The sequence below is a fragment of the Aotus nancymaae genome, unplaced genomic scaffold, assembly GCF_030222135.1.
Source record: "Aotus nancymaae isolate 86718 unplaced genomic scaffold, 86718_ANA_hifiasm-v0.15.2.pri h1tg000010l, whole genome shotgun sequence".
Taxonomy (NCBI): Eukaryota; Metazoa; Chordata; class Mammalia; order Primates; family Aotidae; genus Aotus; species Aotus nancymaae.
Genome location: NW_026988421.1, coordinates 35,992,210 through 36,009,380, shown reverse-complemented (window position 1 = coordinate 36,009,380; position 17,171 = coordinate 35,992,210). Strand labels below are relative to the sequence as shown.

The following is a 17,171-nucleotide window of genomic DNA, read 5'->3' as shown; positions in this document are numbered from 1 at the left end:
TGACTCAGGCTGTAGTACAGTGGCACAGTTGCAGCTCACCTCAGCCTCCACCTCATAGGCTCAAGTGATCTCCTACCTCAGCTCCCTGAGTAGCTGGGACTACAGGTGTGTGACATCATGTACAGCTGGCTAATTTTTAAATTTTTTGTACTGATGAGGTCTCATGTTGCCTAGGCTACTCGAACTCCTGGGTTCAAACAATCCTCTTGTGTCAGCCTCCCTGAGAATACAGGTGTGAGCCAGTGTGCCCTGCCTTATGCTGGTTTTCTTATTTGGGTTATTATAGCTAACAGTAATAGCTCTGACTACCAATTATCTTGTGCTTAAGTACCTGGTGGACTTATATAGCATTTTGCCAGGAACTGTGGAAACAGCAGGTGTGGGAATAGAGCTTAAAATTACATCTAATAGCTGGGTATAGTGGCTCATGCCTGTAATCCCAGCACTTTGGGAGGCTGAGTCGCGTGGATCACGAGGTCAGGGGTTCAAGAGCACCCTGCCCAACATGGTGAAACCCCAGCTCTACTTAAAAATACAAAAATTAGCCGGGTGTGGTGGTGCACACCTATAATCCCAGCTACTTGGGAGGCTAAGGTAGGAGAATCGCTTAATCCTGGGAGGCGGAGGTTTCGATAAGCTGAGAGCTCACCTTTGCACTCTAGGTTGGGTGACAGCAAGACTCCCGTTTCAAAAAAAAAAAAAAATACATCTAATATGTTGCAGAGAGGTTGGGGGAAAGGGTGGGGTAGTAAAGACACTATCGACCAGAGCAGAGAGGTATTTTAGGGAAGAAGATGGTACCAGCTGTTAAAGGAGTGTGAATCTGGCCTAGTCAGAAATTATTACTATAATTTAAATTTTTATAACCCCTAACCTTAAGAACTTTATTCATTTTCCTTGTTGAAGACTTTTACAAAACTAAAATCATATGCTTATTTCTGAAACCAGATTCTTTTTTTCTTTTCTCACTTTTTACATCAAAATATGAATGAATTAGAGCATCTTCAGTTCTGACAAACCTTAAATGTTTCTTAGCATGTTTTTAATGTGTCACGTTCTTATTTGTTTTTCCTTGAAGACAGTCTCCCTCTGTACCCCAGGCTGTAGGGCAATAGTGTGATCTAGGCTCACTGTTGCAACCTCTGCCTCCCAGGTTCAAGTGATTCTTATGCCTCAGGCTCCGAGAAGTTGCCTACCACTATGCCCAGCTAATTTTTTGTATTTTTAGTAGATACAGGGTTTTGCCATGTTGGCCAGGATAGTCTTTAACTCCTGACCTCAGATGATCCTCCTGCCTTGGTCTCCCAAAGTACTGGGATTACAGGCGTGAGGCACCATGGCTGACCACATTCTTATATTAAAAAATAGCACAACCATGTTGTCTACTGTTGTTCTTTTACCTGAAGTTCAAACTCTTTAAATCTTCATAAGAAAATTTTATATAATACCTTTCCTTTTCTCTAGGGTTGCAGTGATAGTTTTTCATTTAAAAATAAGTCAAGGGGCCAAGTGCTGTGGCTCACACCTGTAATCTCAAAACATTGGGAGGCTGAGACGTGTTGGTCACGTGAGGCCAGGAGTTTGAAACCAGTCTGGCCAACATGGTGAAACCTCATCTCTACTAAAAATACAAAAGTCAGCTGGGTGCGGTAGTATGCATCTGTAGTCCCAGCAACTCAGGAGGCTAAGGCAGGAAGATTGCTAGAACCTGGGAGTCGGAGGTTGCAGTGAGCTGAGATCAAGCCACTGCACTCCAGCCTGGGCAACAGAGCAAGACACTGTCTCCAAAAAAAAAAAAAAAAAAGTCAAGGCCCACTAAAATTGATTATGGTATCTACTCAACTTGCAGTTTAAAAAACACTTTTAGGCTGGGCACAGTGGCTCACTCTAATCCCAGCATCTAGGGAGGCTGAGGCTGGTGGATCTCCTGAAATCAGGAGTTAATTGACTTCTATAATCCTAATCTGGCTCTCATTTATTGTCAAAAGTACCAGATTGGTTTTTCTGAAAAAGAAATTTAATTACTCTTACCCTCTATTACTTTTTATGGTTTCACAAGGAATTGCATTTTCTTAATGAAAAATGTGAAAATAAACAAAATATAAGAAAATCACCTGAAAAGCTGTCACACAGATAATCATTAACATTTTGGTATAATGTATATGTTTTTTATTTGTGTTATGGAAAATCTCAAAAATTACAAATGTATAGGGGATAGTAAATTGATTGTCCACCTTTATTAGTTTTTAATTCTGGGATATTTTGAGAAAAATCTCAGCAAGACTATTTTTTAGAATCATAACCGTAATAGTTATACTTTTGAAAGTTGATAGTAATTCCTTAGTATTTAAATTTCTCAGTAGGCTAATTTTTATTTTTAGGGATGGGGGTCTCACTGTATTGCCGAGACTGGGGTGCAGTGACTATTTCCGGGTATGGTCATAGTGACCACAGCGTCAGACACCTAGGCTCAAGTAATTCTCCTGCCTCAGTGTCCTCAGTAGCAGTCCAGGGACTATAGGCACTTCCCACTGAGATCTGCTTAGCTGAAAGATTTTTAAAAAATAGTTCAAATCAGGATCCGAAAAAGTTCTATAAATTGCATTTGACTAATGTGTAAATGTGTATCTTGGCTCTCTTTTACATCTACAGTGTCTCTCATCTTTTTTGTGTGTGTTCTTTTTTTTTTTTTTTTTTTTTTTTTTTGTGATGGAGCCTCACCAGACTGAGTGCAGTGGTGCCATCTCGGCTAACTGCAACCTCCGCCTCCCAGGTTCAAGTGATTCTCTGCTTCAGCTTCCTGAGTAGCTGGGATTACAGGCGTGTGCCACCACTCCCGGCTAATTTTTTGTACTTTTAGTAGAGACGGGGGTATTTCACCGTCTTAGCCAGGATGGTCTTGATTTCCTGACCTTGTGATCCGGCTGCCTTGGCCTACAAAAGTGCTGGGATTACAAGCCTGAGCCACTGCACGTGGCCATTTCTAATCTTTTTTAAAAACATTATTTGTTGAAGAAAACAAGTAATTTTGTATCCCCACATTCTAGACTTTGCTGATTGTATCCCCATGATTTCTCTGCCTCTTGTGTTTCCTGTCAAGTATAAGTTAACTAGTTAACTATTGTAACTATAAGTTAAATATAGAAGTTTGTGATTGAGGGTTTTTTTATTTTTATTTTTTTGAAACAGGGTCTTGCTCTGTTGCCCAGGCTGGAGTGCAGTAGCACCATCTTGGCTTATTGTAACCTCTGCCTCCTGGGCACAGGCAATCCTCCCCGCTCATCCTCCTGAGTAGGTGGGACTACAGGAATGTACCACCAAGCCCAGCTAACTTTTATATTTTTTTGTAGAGATGGGGGTCTCACCATGTTGTCCATGCTTGATAATTTTAACAGGAATGCTTCATTCGTGGTATTTATAAATTTTGATTTGTCTCCAAATTGTTCTCCCAAGAGTTTCAGTTTATGTAGTCATTTTACAGGACAGCTTTTATCAGTTCTTGATATAAGATCCTTTAACATCAACTTAGTATATGAATATCTATACATGCATAATACTTCATACACATGATGTATACATATTTCCATGTATATATATGTGTGTGTTAGCCACTAACATGTCCTTTTACTCTTATATGAATCTTAAATTTGATAATGCTCTTCTGAATCTACTTCATCCCCTATGTCTTCTGTATTCTCCCTGCTTATAATCTACCCTCACTATCTTGAACGATGAAGCCTGGTGACAACTTTTTAGACAATTTTATGTAAGATAATTATTTGCTAAGTCACCCAGTGACACACTCAGGTATTGTTTGTCTCCCTACCATTAGCGTGTAGTAGGTACTTCAAAATCAGAACACTTTATTCTGTATTTTTAATGTATTTGTCTTTGCTTCTTATCCAGGAATGCAAACTCAGATTTCTGTCCACAGAGTCCTAAAGTGGGCTGTAACATGGTTTGGCAGACTTTTTCTGTAAATAACCAGATAGTAAATATTTTAAGCTTTTGAGTAGGTTTTTTTTTGTTGTTGTTGTTTGTTTTTTTGAGACTGAGTCTCAGTTTGTTGCCCAGGCTGGAGTGGAATGGCGGGATCTCGTCTCATTGCAACCTCCGCCTCCTGGGTTCAAGCTATTCTTCTGCCTTAGCGTCTCGAGTAACTGGGACTACAGGGACGCACCACCACCCCCAGCTAATTTTTTAATTTTTTTAGAGATGAGTTTTATCATATTGGCCAGGTTAGTCTCGAACTCCTGACCTTGTGATCTGCCAGCCTCAGCATCCCAAAGTGCTGGGATTACAGGTGTAAGCCACTGCGCCCGGCCTCTTTTGAGTAGTTGGTTTTTTTTTTTTTTTGAGACAGAGTCTCACTCTGTTACACAGGCTGGAGTGCAGTGATGCAATCTTGACTCACTGCAACCTCCGTCTCCTGGGTTCAAGCAATTCTTCTGCCTCAGTCTCCTGAGTAGCTGGGATTACAGGTGCACAACACCATGCCCGGCTAATTTTGTATTTTTAGTAGAGATGGGGTTTCACCATGTTGGTCAGGCTGGTCTCGAACTGCTGACCTTGTGATCCACCTGCCTTGGCCTCTCAAAGTGCTGGGATTACAGGCGTGAGCCACCACACCCAGCCTTCTTTTGAGTAGTTTTGTGGGCAACTACTCAACCCTATACTCTGCTGTTGTTGCTTGAAAGCAGCCACAGACAAACTGTAAACAAGTGAGGCTTTTTCCAGTTTATACCCTTTCTTTGCTTTAAAAAAAAAAATACCTATATATTTGCTTAGCTGGAGTTGGTCTACAGGCTGTAGACCCCGGAACTGGAGGTTTGTTGCCATGTGTGAATTTGTACTCAATCTATTCAGATTAAAAGAAAAAAAAAAACTGGAAAATTACGGTATTTGATGAACTATCCCATTGTATAAGTGTTGCCAAATTAGCTTAAAATGTTATAAAATATTATGAGCTAGTTATGTCTGTAGGCTTATTTCTGCATGAAGGTCCCTAGTTTTTGATCTCTGTATTTTAATTATCTTGAGACTCTCATCCTTATTTCCTGGCAAAATGAGCACAGAATAAATGCTTGTTGAATAAATAAATAAATGGACTGCTTAACATTATTAATTTGTTTTTGTTTTTGTTTTCTCAATTGACTAGGAAATTTTGTCTGTGGTTAAAAAAAATAAAAAGAATGAGGTAAGATTTTTAATATAAAATTAAATTTAGAAGTCATTTACACCCCAGTCACTAGTCCTTTTTCTTTAATCACCAGTGTACATTTTTCTCACTATCCCGTTTCTTTGCTTTAAAAAAAAAAACCTATGTATTCACCTCTTCCATATCCTAACATTCTTTCTTATTTATCAACTTTAGTTATGTGTTTTATTGCTGATTTTTGATGTGTAAATGTTAATTTATGGGTCTAGCAATGTGCTTTTATCTTCTGAGTCTGGCAGTGATGCAAGTGCTTGTAACACCATGTGGGTATAAATGGTTAGTTGTCTTATGGAACCTGTGAGGGATGCCTTAATCTTGCTTCTGATCTTAAAGATTTTTTTAAGTTTCTTAAAAGTTCTGTTTGAGAAGGCTTGATTTTCGAGACAACTCTTCGCTTACCCTCATTTTATTTAGAGAGGTTCTTTGTTATCTGATTTTTTTTATGGCTCAAGTCCTTAAAATTACAAGGTTGCATAGGGAAGCAAAATAATCATGACATGAAAATATTCATGAATGGATATGAACTTCAAGTAGTTAATTTACATATCAAAGTTTTTTAGGCCTTTGGGAAGTTAATGTTATGTTTATAAAATGAGAGATTCTCTGTTTGGTCATCATATAATTTTGTCCAAAATTTATCCTATAAGTGTCTTGATTTTTATTCCTTTTTAAGTATAAGAACTGCTTTATGATTGCAGTTATAACCTGCTAGTATAAATATAAGATCAAGGTCATTTTTATAACATTGAGTTATATTTTTACAGGAAAAGTCTCAATGTCATGTACTGTAATTTACTATGGGATTTTGGCCTCATTTTATAACGTAGAGTCAGTAAGTAAGAAATAGAAACAGTTCTTTTTTTTTCTTCTTTGAGACGGAGTCTCTGTCACCCAGGCTAGAATGCAGTGATGTGATCTTGCCTCACTACAACCTCCACCTTGCAGGTTCAAGCGATTCTCCTGTTTCAGCCTCCTGAGTACCTGTGACCACAGGTGGGCGTGGAGATAGGGTTTCATCATATTGGCCAGGCTGGTCTTGAACTCCTGACCTCAGGTGATCTGCCCACCTTGGCATCCCAAAGTGCTGGGATTACAGGTGTGAGCCACCGCGCGTTGCCAGAAAGAGTTCTTAAGTATGTATTTTAATGAATTTTGACACATGCATACACTTGTGTAACCACCATCCAAATCAAGGTATAGAACATTTCCATTGTAGAGGGATCTCTTCTGTCTTTCTAATTATTTTTCCACCTCTAAACCCAGAGGAGGCCACTTTGTACATCTTTTATAGGCTGACTTATTATTTCCTTTCTACTCAACATGTCTATGATACTCATTTATGTTGTTGAGCATATTAGTAACTGGTTTCTTTTTATTGTTGACTAGTATTCCATTGAATGAATATTAAAATTTTCTAATCCATCTCCTTATTGATAGGCATTTGAGTTGTTTGCAATTTGTGACTTTTATGAGTAAGGCTGCTATGATCGTTTGTACACAAGTCCATGTGTAGACATGTTTTCATACTTTTTTCCTGCATGCCTGGGAATGGAATTGTGTTATATGGCAAATGTATGTTCATAAGAAAGTATAGATTTTTTTTTCCTAAACGCTTCATTTTATTCTCTCACCAGCAATGTATGAAAATTTCAGCTTACATTGTCAGCATTTGATGTTGTTAGTCTTTTTAATTTCAGCCATTTTATTAGATGAGAAATTATATCTTGTGTGGTTTTTAACTTTCATTTTCCTAATTACTACTGAAGTAGAGTATATTTTTATGTTCTTGATGGTTGTATGTTTTCTTTTGTAAAGTATATCTTTCGTCAGTCTTACGTGTATTGTATTTTCTCTGTAATAGTTTAGTTATTGAATAGCGCAATATTAGAAGTTTAGAAGAGAAGTACAATTCTAATGGTCTTTTCAAAAGTATATGCCTGGTAATCATTTTAATTTGTAAAGGTTATTCTCAGATTTTTATATTTTATTTTTGAGGCAGAGTCTCCTGTCACCTAGGCTGGAGTGTAGTGGTTGTGTTCATGGCTCACTGCAGTCTTGACTTTCTGGGCTCAAGTGATCCTCAGCTTCCCGAATAGCTGGGATACAGGCAGTTGCATGCAACCACGCACAGCTAATTTTTTGTATTTTTTGTAGAGACAGGGTTTCACCATGTTGCCCAGGCTGCTCTTGAACACTTGGACTCAGGTGATCTTCCTGCCTCAGCTTCCCAAAGTGCTGTAATTACAGGATTAGCCACTGTGTCTGGCCTGTTATTATTTTTTTTACTGGTTTTTCATTTGTAGAGGGATTGCGATATCTCCAGTTTTTAATCCAGATGGAGTCTTATTTTTCGATACTTAATGACTTGGTAGATTTTGTTAGCACATTTTCTGATAAATGGTGGCATACGGCAGCATTTTGTATCAAACTTCTAATTAAACTTTTTTCTTTACAGGATGAAAACTCCTCTTCTACTAATCTCTGTGTAGAAGATCTTCAGAAAAATGAAGAGTCGAATAGTATAATTAAAGATAGATTGTCTCAAACGGTTAGGCAGAATGCGAAATTCTTTTTTGACCCAGTTCGGAAATGTAATGGTCAGCCAGTACCTTTTCAACAACCAAAGCACTTCACAGGAGGAGTGATGCGATGGTACCAAGTAGAAGGCATGGAATGGCTTAGGGTAATGAATTGTCATAATAAAAGATACTGGTTTATTTCTATAGTAGCCTAGAAATGTGATGTACCACAACTTGAGTCATTTCTATCATGTTTCACTATTACATATTTGTGTGTGCATACTTACTTTCTAATTTCTTTACCCTGAATTTTTAGAAGTGGAAATTGCCTTGTTAAAGCTTCCAACGCTTTTATGGCTTTGATAAAGGACTTTTCAGTGTTGTTATATAATTTATGGTGTTTTTAACATAATTCTCATCTTTGGGTATGATTTTTTTAAAAAAGAAGAAATAAACTATTATAACCCTGTAGGTGTTTATATCTGAGTTTAAATGCAGTATCTATTATTTTGTCTAGATGCTTTGGGAAAATGGAATTAATGGCATTTTAGCAGATGAAATGGGATTGGGAAAGACAGTTCAGTGCATTGCTACAATTGCATTGATGATTCAGAGAGGAGTACCAGGACCTTTTCTTGTCTGTGGCCCATTATCTACACTTCCTAACTGGATGGCTGAGTTCAAAAGATTTACACCAGATGTAAGACATGCTTCCTTATGTTAAAATTATAATTTTATATGTTTTCTTCTGCTTTGTTGTTGTAGGAATTAAATTGTAGAACTTCTGTAATTATATTGGTTCCTGTATAATTATTGCATCTGATTTGACTTACTTAATATGCAGAATACCCTAATTTAAATTTATATAGAATAGGTTTTGGAAATCTCTGACATCTTTCCTGAAATATTCCCTAATGATTTTCAATGCATTGTTAATTTGATTCAACTGAGACAGACTTAGGTAGAATTTTTATTTAAAATTCTGTTTATTCTTCACTTGATCTTAGCCTAAAGGCTGAGAAGTGAGTTTTCTGGGTTGTTTTTTTTTTTAACTTTTTTTCTATACATGTTGTCTTCTGCAATTTTTTTCTTTTTTTTGAGATGGAGTCTGTTGCCCAGGCTGGAGGGCAGTGATGTAATCTTGGTTCACTGCAACCTCTGCCTCCCATGTTGAAGCAATTCTTGTGCCTCAGCCACCTGAGTAGCTGGGCCTACAAGCATGTGCCACCATGCCCAGCTAATTTTGTATATTTAGTAGAGACAGGGTCTTGTCATGTTGACCAGGCTGGTCTTGAACTTCTGGCCTGAAGAGATTCGCCCACCTTGGCCTCCCAAAATGCTGGGATTATAGGTGTGAGCCACTGTGCCCCTCGTGCCCAGCCCTTATGCGCATTTTTGCCTCATGAGAAATATATATATTCTAGAAGTAGCGTTACTGCCTGTCTCATTTTATATATATATATATGTTTTTTTGAGATGGATTCTTGCTCTCTCACCAGGCTGGAGTGCAGTGGCGCGGTCTCAGCTCATTGCAACCTCCGCCTTCCAGGTTCAAGCAATTCTTCTGCCTCAGCCTCCCAAGTAGCTGGGGTTACAGGTGTGCACCACCACACCTGGCTAATTTTGTAGTTTTAGTAGAGATGGGGTTTCTCCATGTTGGTCAGGCTGGCCTCGAACTCGTCATCTCAACTGATTCACCCCCACTTGGTTTCCCAAAGTGCTAGGATTACAGGCGTGAGCCATCCTGCCCAGCCCGTATATTTGTTTTTCTGGCTATATTTTTTTTAAAGACAGGATGTTTCTCTGTCACCCAGACTGGAGGGCAGGGGTGCCAGTCTGGCTTATTGTGGCCTTCACCTCCCAGGCTCATATAAGCCTGCCTTCTCACACCCCTGAGTAGCTCATGTGAACCTCTCACCTCACCCCACTGGGTGAGTAGCTGGCACTACAGTTGCGTATCATCACACCCAGCTAGTTTTTGTATTTTTTTATAGAAATGAGATTTCTCCATGTTGCCCAGGTTGATCTTGAACTACTCCTGGACTTCATAGATTTGCCTGCCTTGGCTTTCCAAAGTGCTGGGATTACAGGTGTGAGCCATTGTGATGGGCCTGTTTTTTTTTTTTTTTTTTTAAACTTTCTCCTGTAGTAATTCAATGATTTGTTAGAATTACTTGGCTTATTTTGTTATAGAAAAATAGAACTAAAATTTTAAAAAATTAGATTTTTTCTCAGAATGATTCCTATGTTCCAAATAATCGATATTTACGTTTCCTTCTTAAGTTTGTTATAAATCTGTATACAATTTTTCAGATCCCTACTATGTTATATCATGGAACCCAGGAGGAACGTCAAAAATTGGTAAGGAATATTCACAAACGGCAAGGGACTCTGCAGATTCATCCTGTGGTGATTACATCATTTGAAATAGCCATGAGAGACAGAAATGCATTACAGGTACAAATGGTCTTCATTGGTTTCTTTGTAATATATAAAGCATGTTTTTCTTAATTTATACTGCTTTCTTACCATTCGGAAGCATTTGTTTAATTTTGTTGTTGTTGAGGGAATAGATTATATTGAGCATATACCTGTAGAACCTGCAAGCTTGTATTAACAGAATGATTGGGATGAAGGGTGTTGTTTGTAACAATATAATTAAAGCTTATGGCAGTTTAACCTATGGCCATAATACCATTTTAATATCTTAGTATCATCCAGAAACAGACCTAATCTCTGAAGATATTACAGATATATTTGTGACAGGTTCTTTGAATATATGGAATTTGCCTATCCTTTGTATTTTAATCAAATAAGAGTATTTGAAGACAAGTTGTTTTTAGACTATCTTATTGGACTTTTGGTAAAATTTTCATTTGTTTTTCCTAATGTTCTAGCTACTTACTTATTAATTATCCAGTTAGCATAGCAATTGGAAAATTGACCTTTCTTCTTTTGTGCCTTCTGTTAATTCATTTATTGGTGTTTTGAGCTTCTTCCTCCCAGCTTGACCTCATTCATTTATCTCTTTACTGCTTTGTTTTTCCTTTCTCTAGCCATGTGAGAACACTGCTTAATGTAGTCCCCTTAGGTTTGTCTTGCTTGTTTGGAGATAGGAAAGTACTTAATGGTTTCAATATAAAATCTCAAAACCCATAAGTCATAAATGGAATAATTATGGCTTGTATAATTATGACCAGTACTGTCAGGTTTTGCATGTGTGCTGGTAAAACTTTGGAATATGATTTGCAGAAGTCTTAGCTCAGGAGTTGAGCAAAGTTTATGAATGTAAGCTCCAGACCGGGCATGGAGGCTCATGCTGGTAATTCCAGCACTTTGGGAGGCTGAGACAGGCAGATCCCTTGAATTCCAGACCAGCCTGGCCAATATGGCGAAACCCTGTCTCTATTAAAAATACAAAAATTAGCTGGATGTGGTGGTGTACATCTGTAATCCCAGCTCCCTGCTGAGGCACAAGGATTCCTTGAACCTGGGAGGTGGAGGTTGCAGTGAGCTGAGATTGTGCCGCTGCACTCCAGTCTGGGCTACAGAGAGACTCTGTCTCAAAGAAAAACCAGGAACTGGTTTTGTGGAAGACAAGTTTTCCATGGACCGTGGGGATGGTTTTGGGATGATTGAAGTGCATTACGATTATTGTGCACTTTATTCTTACTATAAAATTGTAATAATATATAATGAAATAAAAGGGCTGGGCATAGTGGCTCACACCTGTAATCCTAGCAGTTTGGAGGCAAAGGCGGGCAGATCACTTAAGGTTAGACGTTTGAGACCAGCCTAGCCAATATGGTGAAATCTCGTCTCTAGAAAATACACAAAAATTAGCCAGGCATGGTGGCATGTTCTGTAATCCCAGCTCCTCAGAAGGCTAGGACAGAAGAATTGCTTGAACCTGGGAGACGGACGTTGCAGTGAGCTGAGATCACACCACTGTACTACAACCTGGGCAACTGAGCGAGATTATAATTATAATTATTATACAACTCACCATAATGTAGAATAAGTGGGAGCCCTGAGCTTGTTTTCCATCTAGGGATGATGATGGGAGACAGGGACAAATCATCAGAAATTAGATTTTTATAAGGGGTGCACAACCTAGATCCCTTGGATGTGCAGTTCACAGAAGGGTTCGTGCTTCTGTGAGAATCTGTTACCTCCTGATCTGACAGGAGGAGGAGTTCAGGCCATAATTGGAGCAGTGGGGAGCAGCTGTAAATCCAGATGAAGCTTCCCTCACTAACAGCCTGCTGTGTGGCCTGGTTCCTAACAGGTCATGAACCCCTACAGGTCTGTGGCCTAGGGGTTGGGGACTCCTGATTTTCTTTACAATAAAAGTAACATACACCGATTTTTTCTTTTTCTTTTTTTTTTTTAACAAAGGGTAGTGTACAGGAAGATGTAAAAGCACCTGTAATTCTACCTGAGAACTGCTACTTTTATACTAAATAACTACAGCTAACATGTATATAATTTACACATATGATCATACTATACATTCACTCCCCCACCCCAAGACAGGGTCTAACTTTGTCACCCAGGCTGAAGTTCTGTGGCACGATCTCAGCTCACTGTAGACTAAACCTCTGGCTCAAGTGATCCTCCCACCTCAGTCTCCTGAGTAGCCCGGACTATAGGCATGCATCACCACACCTGACTAATTTTTGTATTTTCTGTAGAGATGGGGTGTCAAACTCATGAGCTCAAGCCATCCACCTGCCTAGGCCTCCCAGAGTGCTGGGAGTACAGGTGTGAGCCACTGCTCCCAGCCTACATTTACTCTTGCAACTTGTGCTTTCTAGTCAGCAAAATAACACAAAGACCCTTCTAATGTATTTTCCGTACCCATCCTGTAATGAAATAGTAGCTTTCTTGTTCATTTCATTTGCCAATGACTAGAAACTTCCAAGTTTCCCATTTCACTGAGCTTATGTTATCATTTCAAGGATCTTAGCTTTTGGTGGTAATGGGAGTGTGAGGTTCCAGGGCCCTTGTTGCTGAGTTCATTTGCTAATTTTGTTTTCAGATTCCTCATCATTTGTTTCCTTGTTTTCTTTTCTCTCATCTACCTACTGTAAAAGGATATAAATATACATATGTGTGTTTATATATATATATTTTTCATATATATATATATATATATTTTTTTTTTTGAGACAGTCTCATTCTGTCAGCCAGGCTAGAGTGCAGTGGCGTGATCTTGGCTCACTGCAACCTCCGTCTCCCGGGCTCAAGCGATTCTCCTGCCTCAGCCTCCTGAGTAGCTGGGATGACAGGCATGTGCTGCCACGCCCAGCTAATTTTTGTATTTTTAGTAGAGACAGGGTTTCACTATATTGGCCGGGCTGGTCTCAAACTCCTGACTTCAGGTAATTTGGCTGCCTTGGCCTCCCGAAGTGTTGGGATTACAGGCATGAGCCACTGTGCCCGGCCAAGGATATTTTATATTTTTATCTGGTATTTTTTAGATAGGTGTCGTAACAGTAAGAGATAATTCAGGTTTTCTGGTTTACCATATTACCAGGAAAATAAATCCCTTTCTAGTTATTTTAATAAAGAAGATATAATACTATACATGTTTTTTCATTCTGTTGGGATGTATAAAGTAAAATGCAAAACGTTCTCTGTACTCTTGTCAATTTGTCAGTCCCATTATTCAAGTATACCTATATTTTTCAGCTTGGTATTTATATTTCCAGAAATAGTTCTGTATGTTAATTTATTAAGATACAGAAATATTATAATAAATTTATTATAAATTTTCCTGATTAAGATATATTAGAAATCACAGATATTAAAATGAGAAAGTTAAATAATTTTCATGACAACTTTATGAAAGTGAATGACTTTCTGTGAAAATATAAATTGCTTAAAGAAGGGAAAATTTTAGTACTATTTCATGTTTCAGAGCATATGAAAGTAATAAAAGGTCTCAATTTTTGGTAGTCTAGTGTAACATTAACATAAAAACTTGGGAAAACATTAGAAATGAAAGCTACGACTGCGTTGACTAAGGTGTGAATGGGGAAATCTTAAATTCAGAATAGGTGGAGTTCAAACTTTATTGCATATTGAAGTAGGGCTCTTCCAGGAACATAAATATCTGTCAGTTTTAGGAATCCTCATAAGTGGATCAAATAAAAACATGATCATCTCAGTAGTCAGTAGTTACTGAAATACATTTGATAAAATTCAACAGCCATTCCCCATAATAGCAGTTTTATTTTTAGAATTCTTGTTAGAAAAGTTGTGAGATAATTGTTTAAAAATTTTTTTCCTCAATTCATTTTCTAGCATTGCTATTGGAAATACTTAATAGTAGATGAAGGACACAGGATTAAGAATATGAAGTGCCGTCTAATCAGGGAGTTAAAACGATTCAATGCTGATAACAAACTTCTTTTGACTGGTACTCCCTTGCAAAACAATTTATCAGAACTTTGGTCATTGCTAAACTTTTTGTTGCCAGATGTATTTGATGACTTGAAAAGGTGGGTAAGCCAGACATTTAATAATGATTTAACCTCAGAAATCTGTGCTCTTAGTTAAAATTAGTTTCTTCTCAGTAGCTGAATTAAAATGCCAATATTTGACAAGTTCTTTGTGGTGTATATTGTATGTTCCACTTCTGCCACAAATTATGTGACAGCAGATTAAGAAAAGATTATTTAAAACTTATTTTCATTGATTAAAGGAGGACTGTTGAGTGCTACTTAAAGATAATATTTTCATAACAAAGTTCTTTTATGTGTATTTTAAGATGAATTTTTCTCATTATATCCTCATGAAACAACCAGGGACATTAGAGTTGTTAAATTATTCCTATCTCACATAAAAGAAAACTGAGGTGTAAAGTTGTTACAAGATAAGACTAAGCACCAGAACCAAAGTTAAAACAAAGATCTCCCAATGTCAACATAGTGTTTCAATTCTGGAAACTATGTTTGAATCTTAGCTTATATAATAAAACCAGAAATAAAAATAGTTTTCAGAAAACAATTAGTAGCTTCAGAATGGAGGAGGAGATAATGTTAACATAATTTAAAACTGAATACAACGGAAATATAATAACCTGGGCAAAAAAATAATTTATACTTGTCATCAATGAAGGAAGTAAGATAATTGGATGTGGAAAAATAATTTTTAATTTTGGAAATTTATTTCAAATCTGGTTACCAAATGGTGGCTCAAGCCAGGCTACCTTATTGTGACTCTGGGCACTTTCACTGAAGGACAAGAATTCCAGGTCCTGTGCAGACATTCTGAGTTACAGTATCGAGGTGGGAGTTGAGAGTCTGAATTTTTTGAACATGCTTTGGTGATCCAAGTTTGGGAACATCTAGTCTATTGCATAAATGTTGCTAGTATTTTCCACAATTGGTTATAATGTTATCCATTATATGTTATTAATCTGCATGCTTATACATAATTGCTCATTAAAATATATACATTTTTAACATTGGGAAGGAATAAGCATGTATAATATTGTCGAGTTATGTATATGTTGAATTTTAAAACATTTATTGTAGTGGGCCGTACACTGATTGAGAAAAATCATATGGCTTTTTTTTTTCAGAGAGTTCTCACTTTTGTAATGTAAAATTATAAATATGTACTTTAATCTTATTTGATTTTTATACTACTGTACGATTGTTAATCTATAAATCAGAAAAGTGTTCCCTTTAAGCTCACAGTTCTTGATTGTTGGTTCAAAAAATACAATCACTTTATCTTTCTTGTTTGAATGTGTTATTTTTCATTATAACTTTAAAAAATTGCGCCTAAATATAAGGTGCAAAAATACCACGTTTCAGTATCACAGATTATTAGTGTAAATGGTAAATCATGTATCATGTTGACGTAATTGAATTTATGTGATTGGTTAACGTAAACATTTTTCTCTTCCAGCTTTGAGTCTTGGTTTGACATCACCAGTCTTTCTGAAACTGCTGAAGATATTATTGCTAAAGAAAGAGAACAGAATATATTGCATATGTTGCACCAGGTTTTCCATGTTTTCTTATTCTGTTTACTATAAGCTCCATAGAGTATAAAAGGAACTCTGGAGATCACCTGTCTAACCCTTTGTAGTAGAGATTTGAAAAATGAAAGTCCTCCTGCATTTAAATGACTTCTTTGTCCTTTCTTCTCCGAGAGGTTACATGGTTTTATGACAAAACTCAAGTGCTTACTTAAGTTTGGTCCTTTTCAGATGGTGTACTCATTTTACCCCTAATGGTTACTGATATGTTTGTCAACTAAAAAACAAAAACGTGGTTTTTATGCAGTGTTTGCCAATAATACTTAATAATTTACATCCTTGCATGGCTGCTGTCCAATCTATTTTTATTGTTTCCTATAGTTCCTACCCCATCCTACCTATCTTTAATTTAGAGAAACATTATCTTTCAAAGGTCATCTAGTCATGTAAGCCTGAAAAACTTCTCAGTTGTGGTTTAGCAATTTTATTCAAAACCTTTATAGTTTTTTTCTGATATTTATACTTGCTCATGAGAAAAATGTGAAGTAGTAGAGAAGTGAAAAGTAAAAACAGCACTTCCTCTTCAAATACTTCCTAGCAGTGTATATGGAATGATTATGTTGTGTTATATGACAATCCAGACCCTTTTCTGTCTTTGTATAACACGTGTGTTTTTTCTGTATTTTATGAAAAGGGTTTTAAAAATAAAATTGCACCTTAAGATAGTCTTTTGAACAATTATTAGAAAATTATTTTCCTTTTACTACTTGTAGATTTAAATCAGTGGTTTTTAATGGCTACTTATTATCCCATTGTCCTGTTCTACTATAATTAATTAGCTCTTCCTCTTTTCAAACTTTCCTACAATATAAACCAGGTTAAAGTATATATACTTAAAACTATATCTTTGCCCATTTCTGGCTATTTCCTTAGAAAAGAATTCTAAGGTATATGTCAGAGTTTAGAGATGAGGGCTCTTTTGAAGGCAAATTGCCCTCCAGAAAGGATTTGTATATAACATACATCCATATGAAAATACTACTCAAGCTTCATACCAATTTTGAGGTTAGAAGTCCTTTACAGTGTGTTGCAGAGATTAAAAAGGATGATTATTCCTGAATTGAGATGTTTGTTATACTCTTCTTGATATTTTAAAATATAAAAGTTAAATTATTGATTGTAGTCAACCTTGTTGTGCTTCCAAATACTAAGTCTTACTCATTATTTCTTTTTTTTTGTACTCATTATTTAAAAAAAAAATTTTCAAAATTTGTATTTGTTTTTATTTTTTTCCCTTTTGGATGGTGCTGATAAAACCTCTTTCTAAAAGTGGTGGACTGTAACTAAAACTAAACCCTAAGAAATACAAATACTCCCTTTGTATTTTTACTTTTAAACTTATTTGAGATAGATTCTTAGAGTTTTTAAAAGAAGAGTA

At 36.8% G+C, this 17,171-nt stretch overlaps 1 protein-coding gene across 1 annotated transcript in view; it reads left to right on the top strand.

Annotated features, from left to right (window-relative positions):
* The window catches only part of HELLS (helicase, lymphoid specific), a 49,695-nt gene that overhangs the window by 18,897 nt on the left and 13,627 nt on the right, over nucleotides 1-17,171 (top strand). The window contains exons 7-12 of the mRNA XM_012454813.3: nucleotides 5,159-5,197; nucleotides 7,674-7,901; nucleotides 8,255-8,437; nucleotides 10,051-10,194; nucleotides 14,047-14,243; nucleotides 15,661-15,757. Coding sequence (XP_012310236.1) covers nucleotides 5,159-5,197; nucleotides 7,674-7,901; nucleotides 8,255-8,437; nucleotides 10,051-10,194; nucleotides 14,047-14,243; nucleotides 15,661-15,757 — 888 coding nt within the window. The remainder of the gene's footprint in view (nucleotides 1-5,158; nucleotides 5,198-7,673; nucleotides 7,902-8,254; nucleotides 8,438-10,050; nucleotides 10,195-14,046; nucleotides 14,244-15,660; nucleotides 15,758-17,171) is intronic.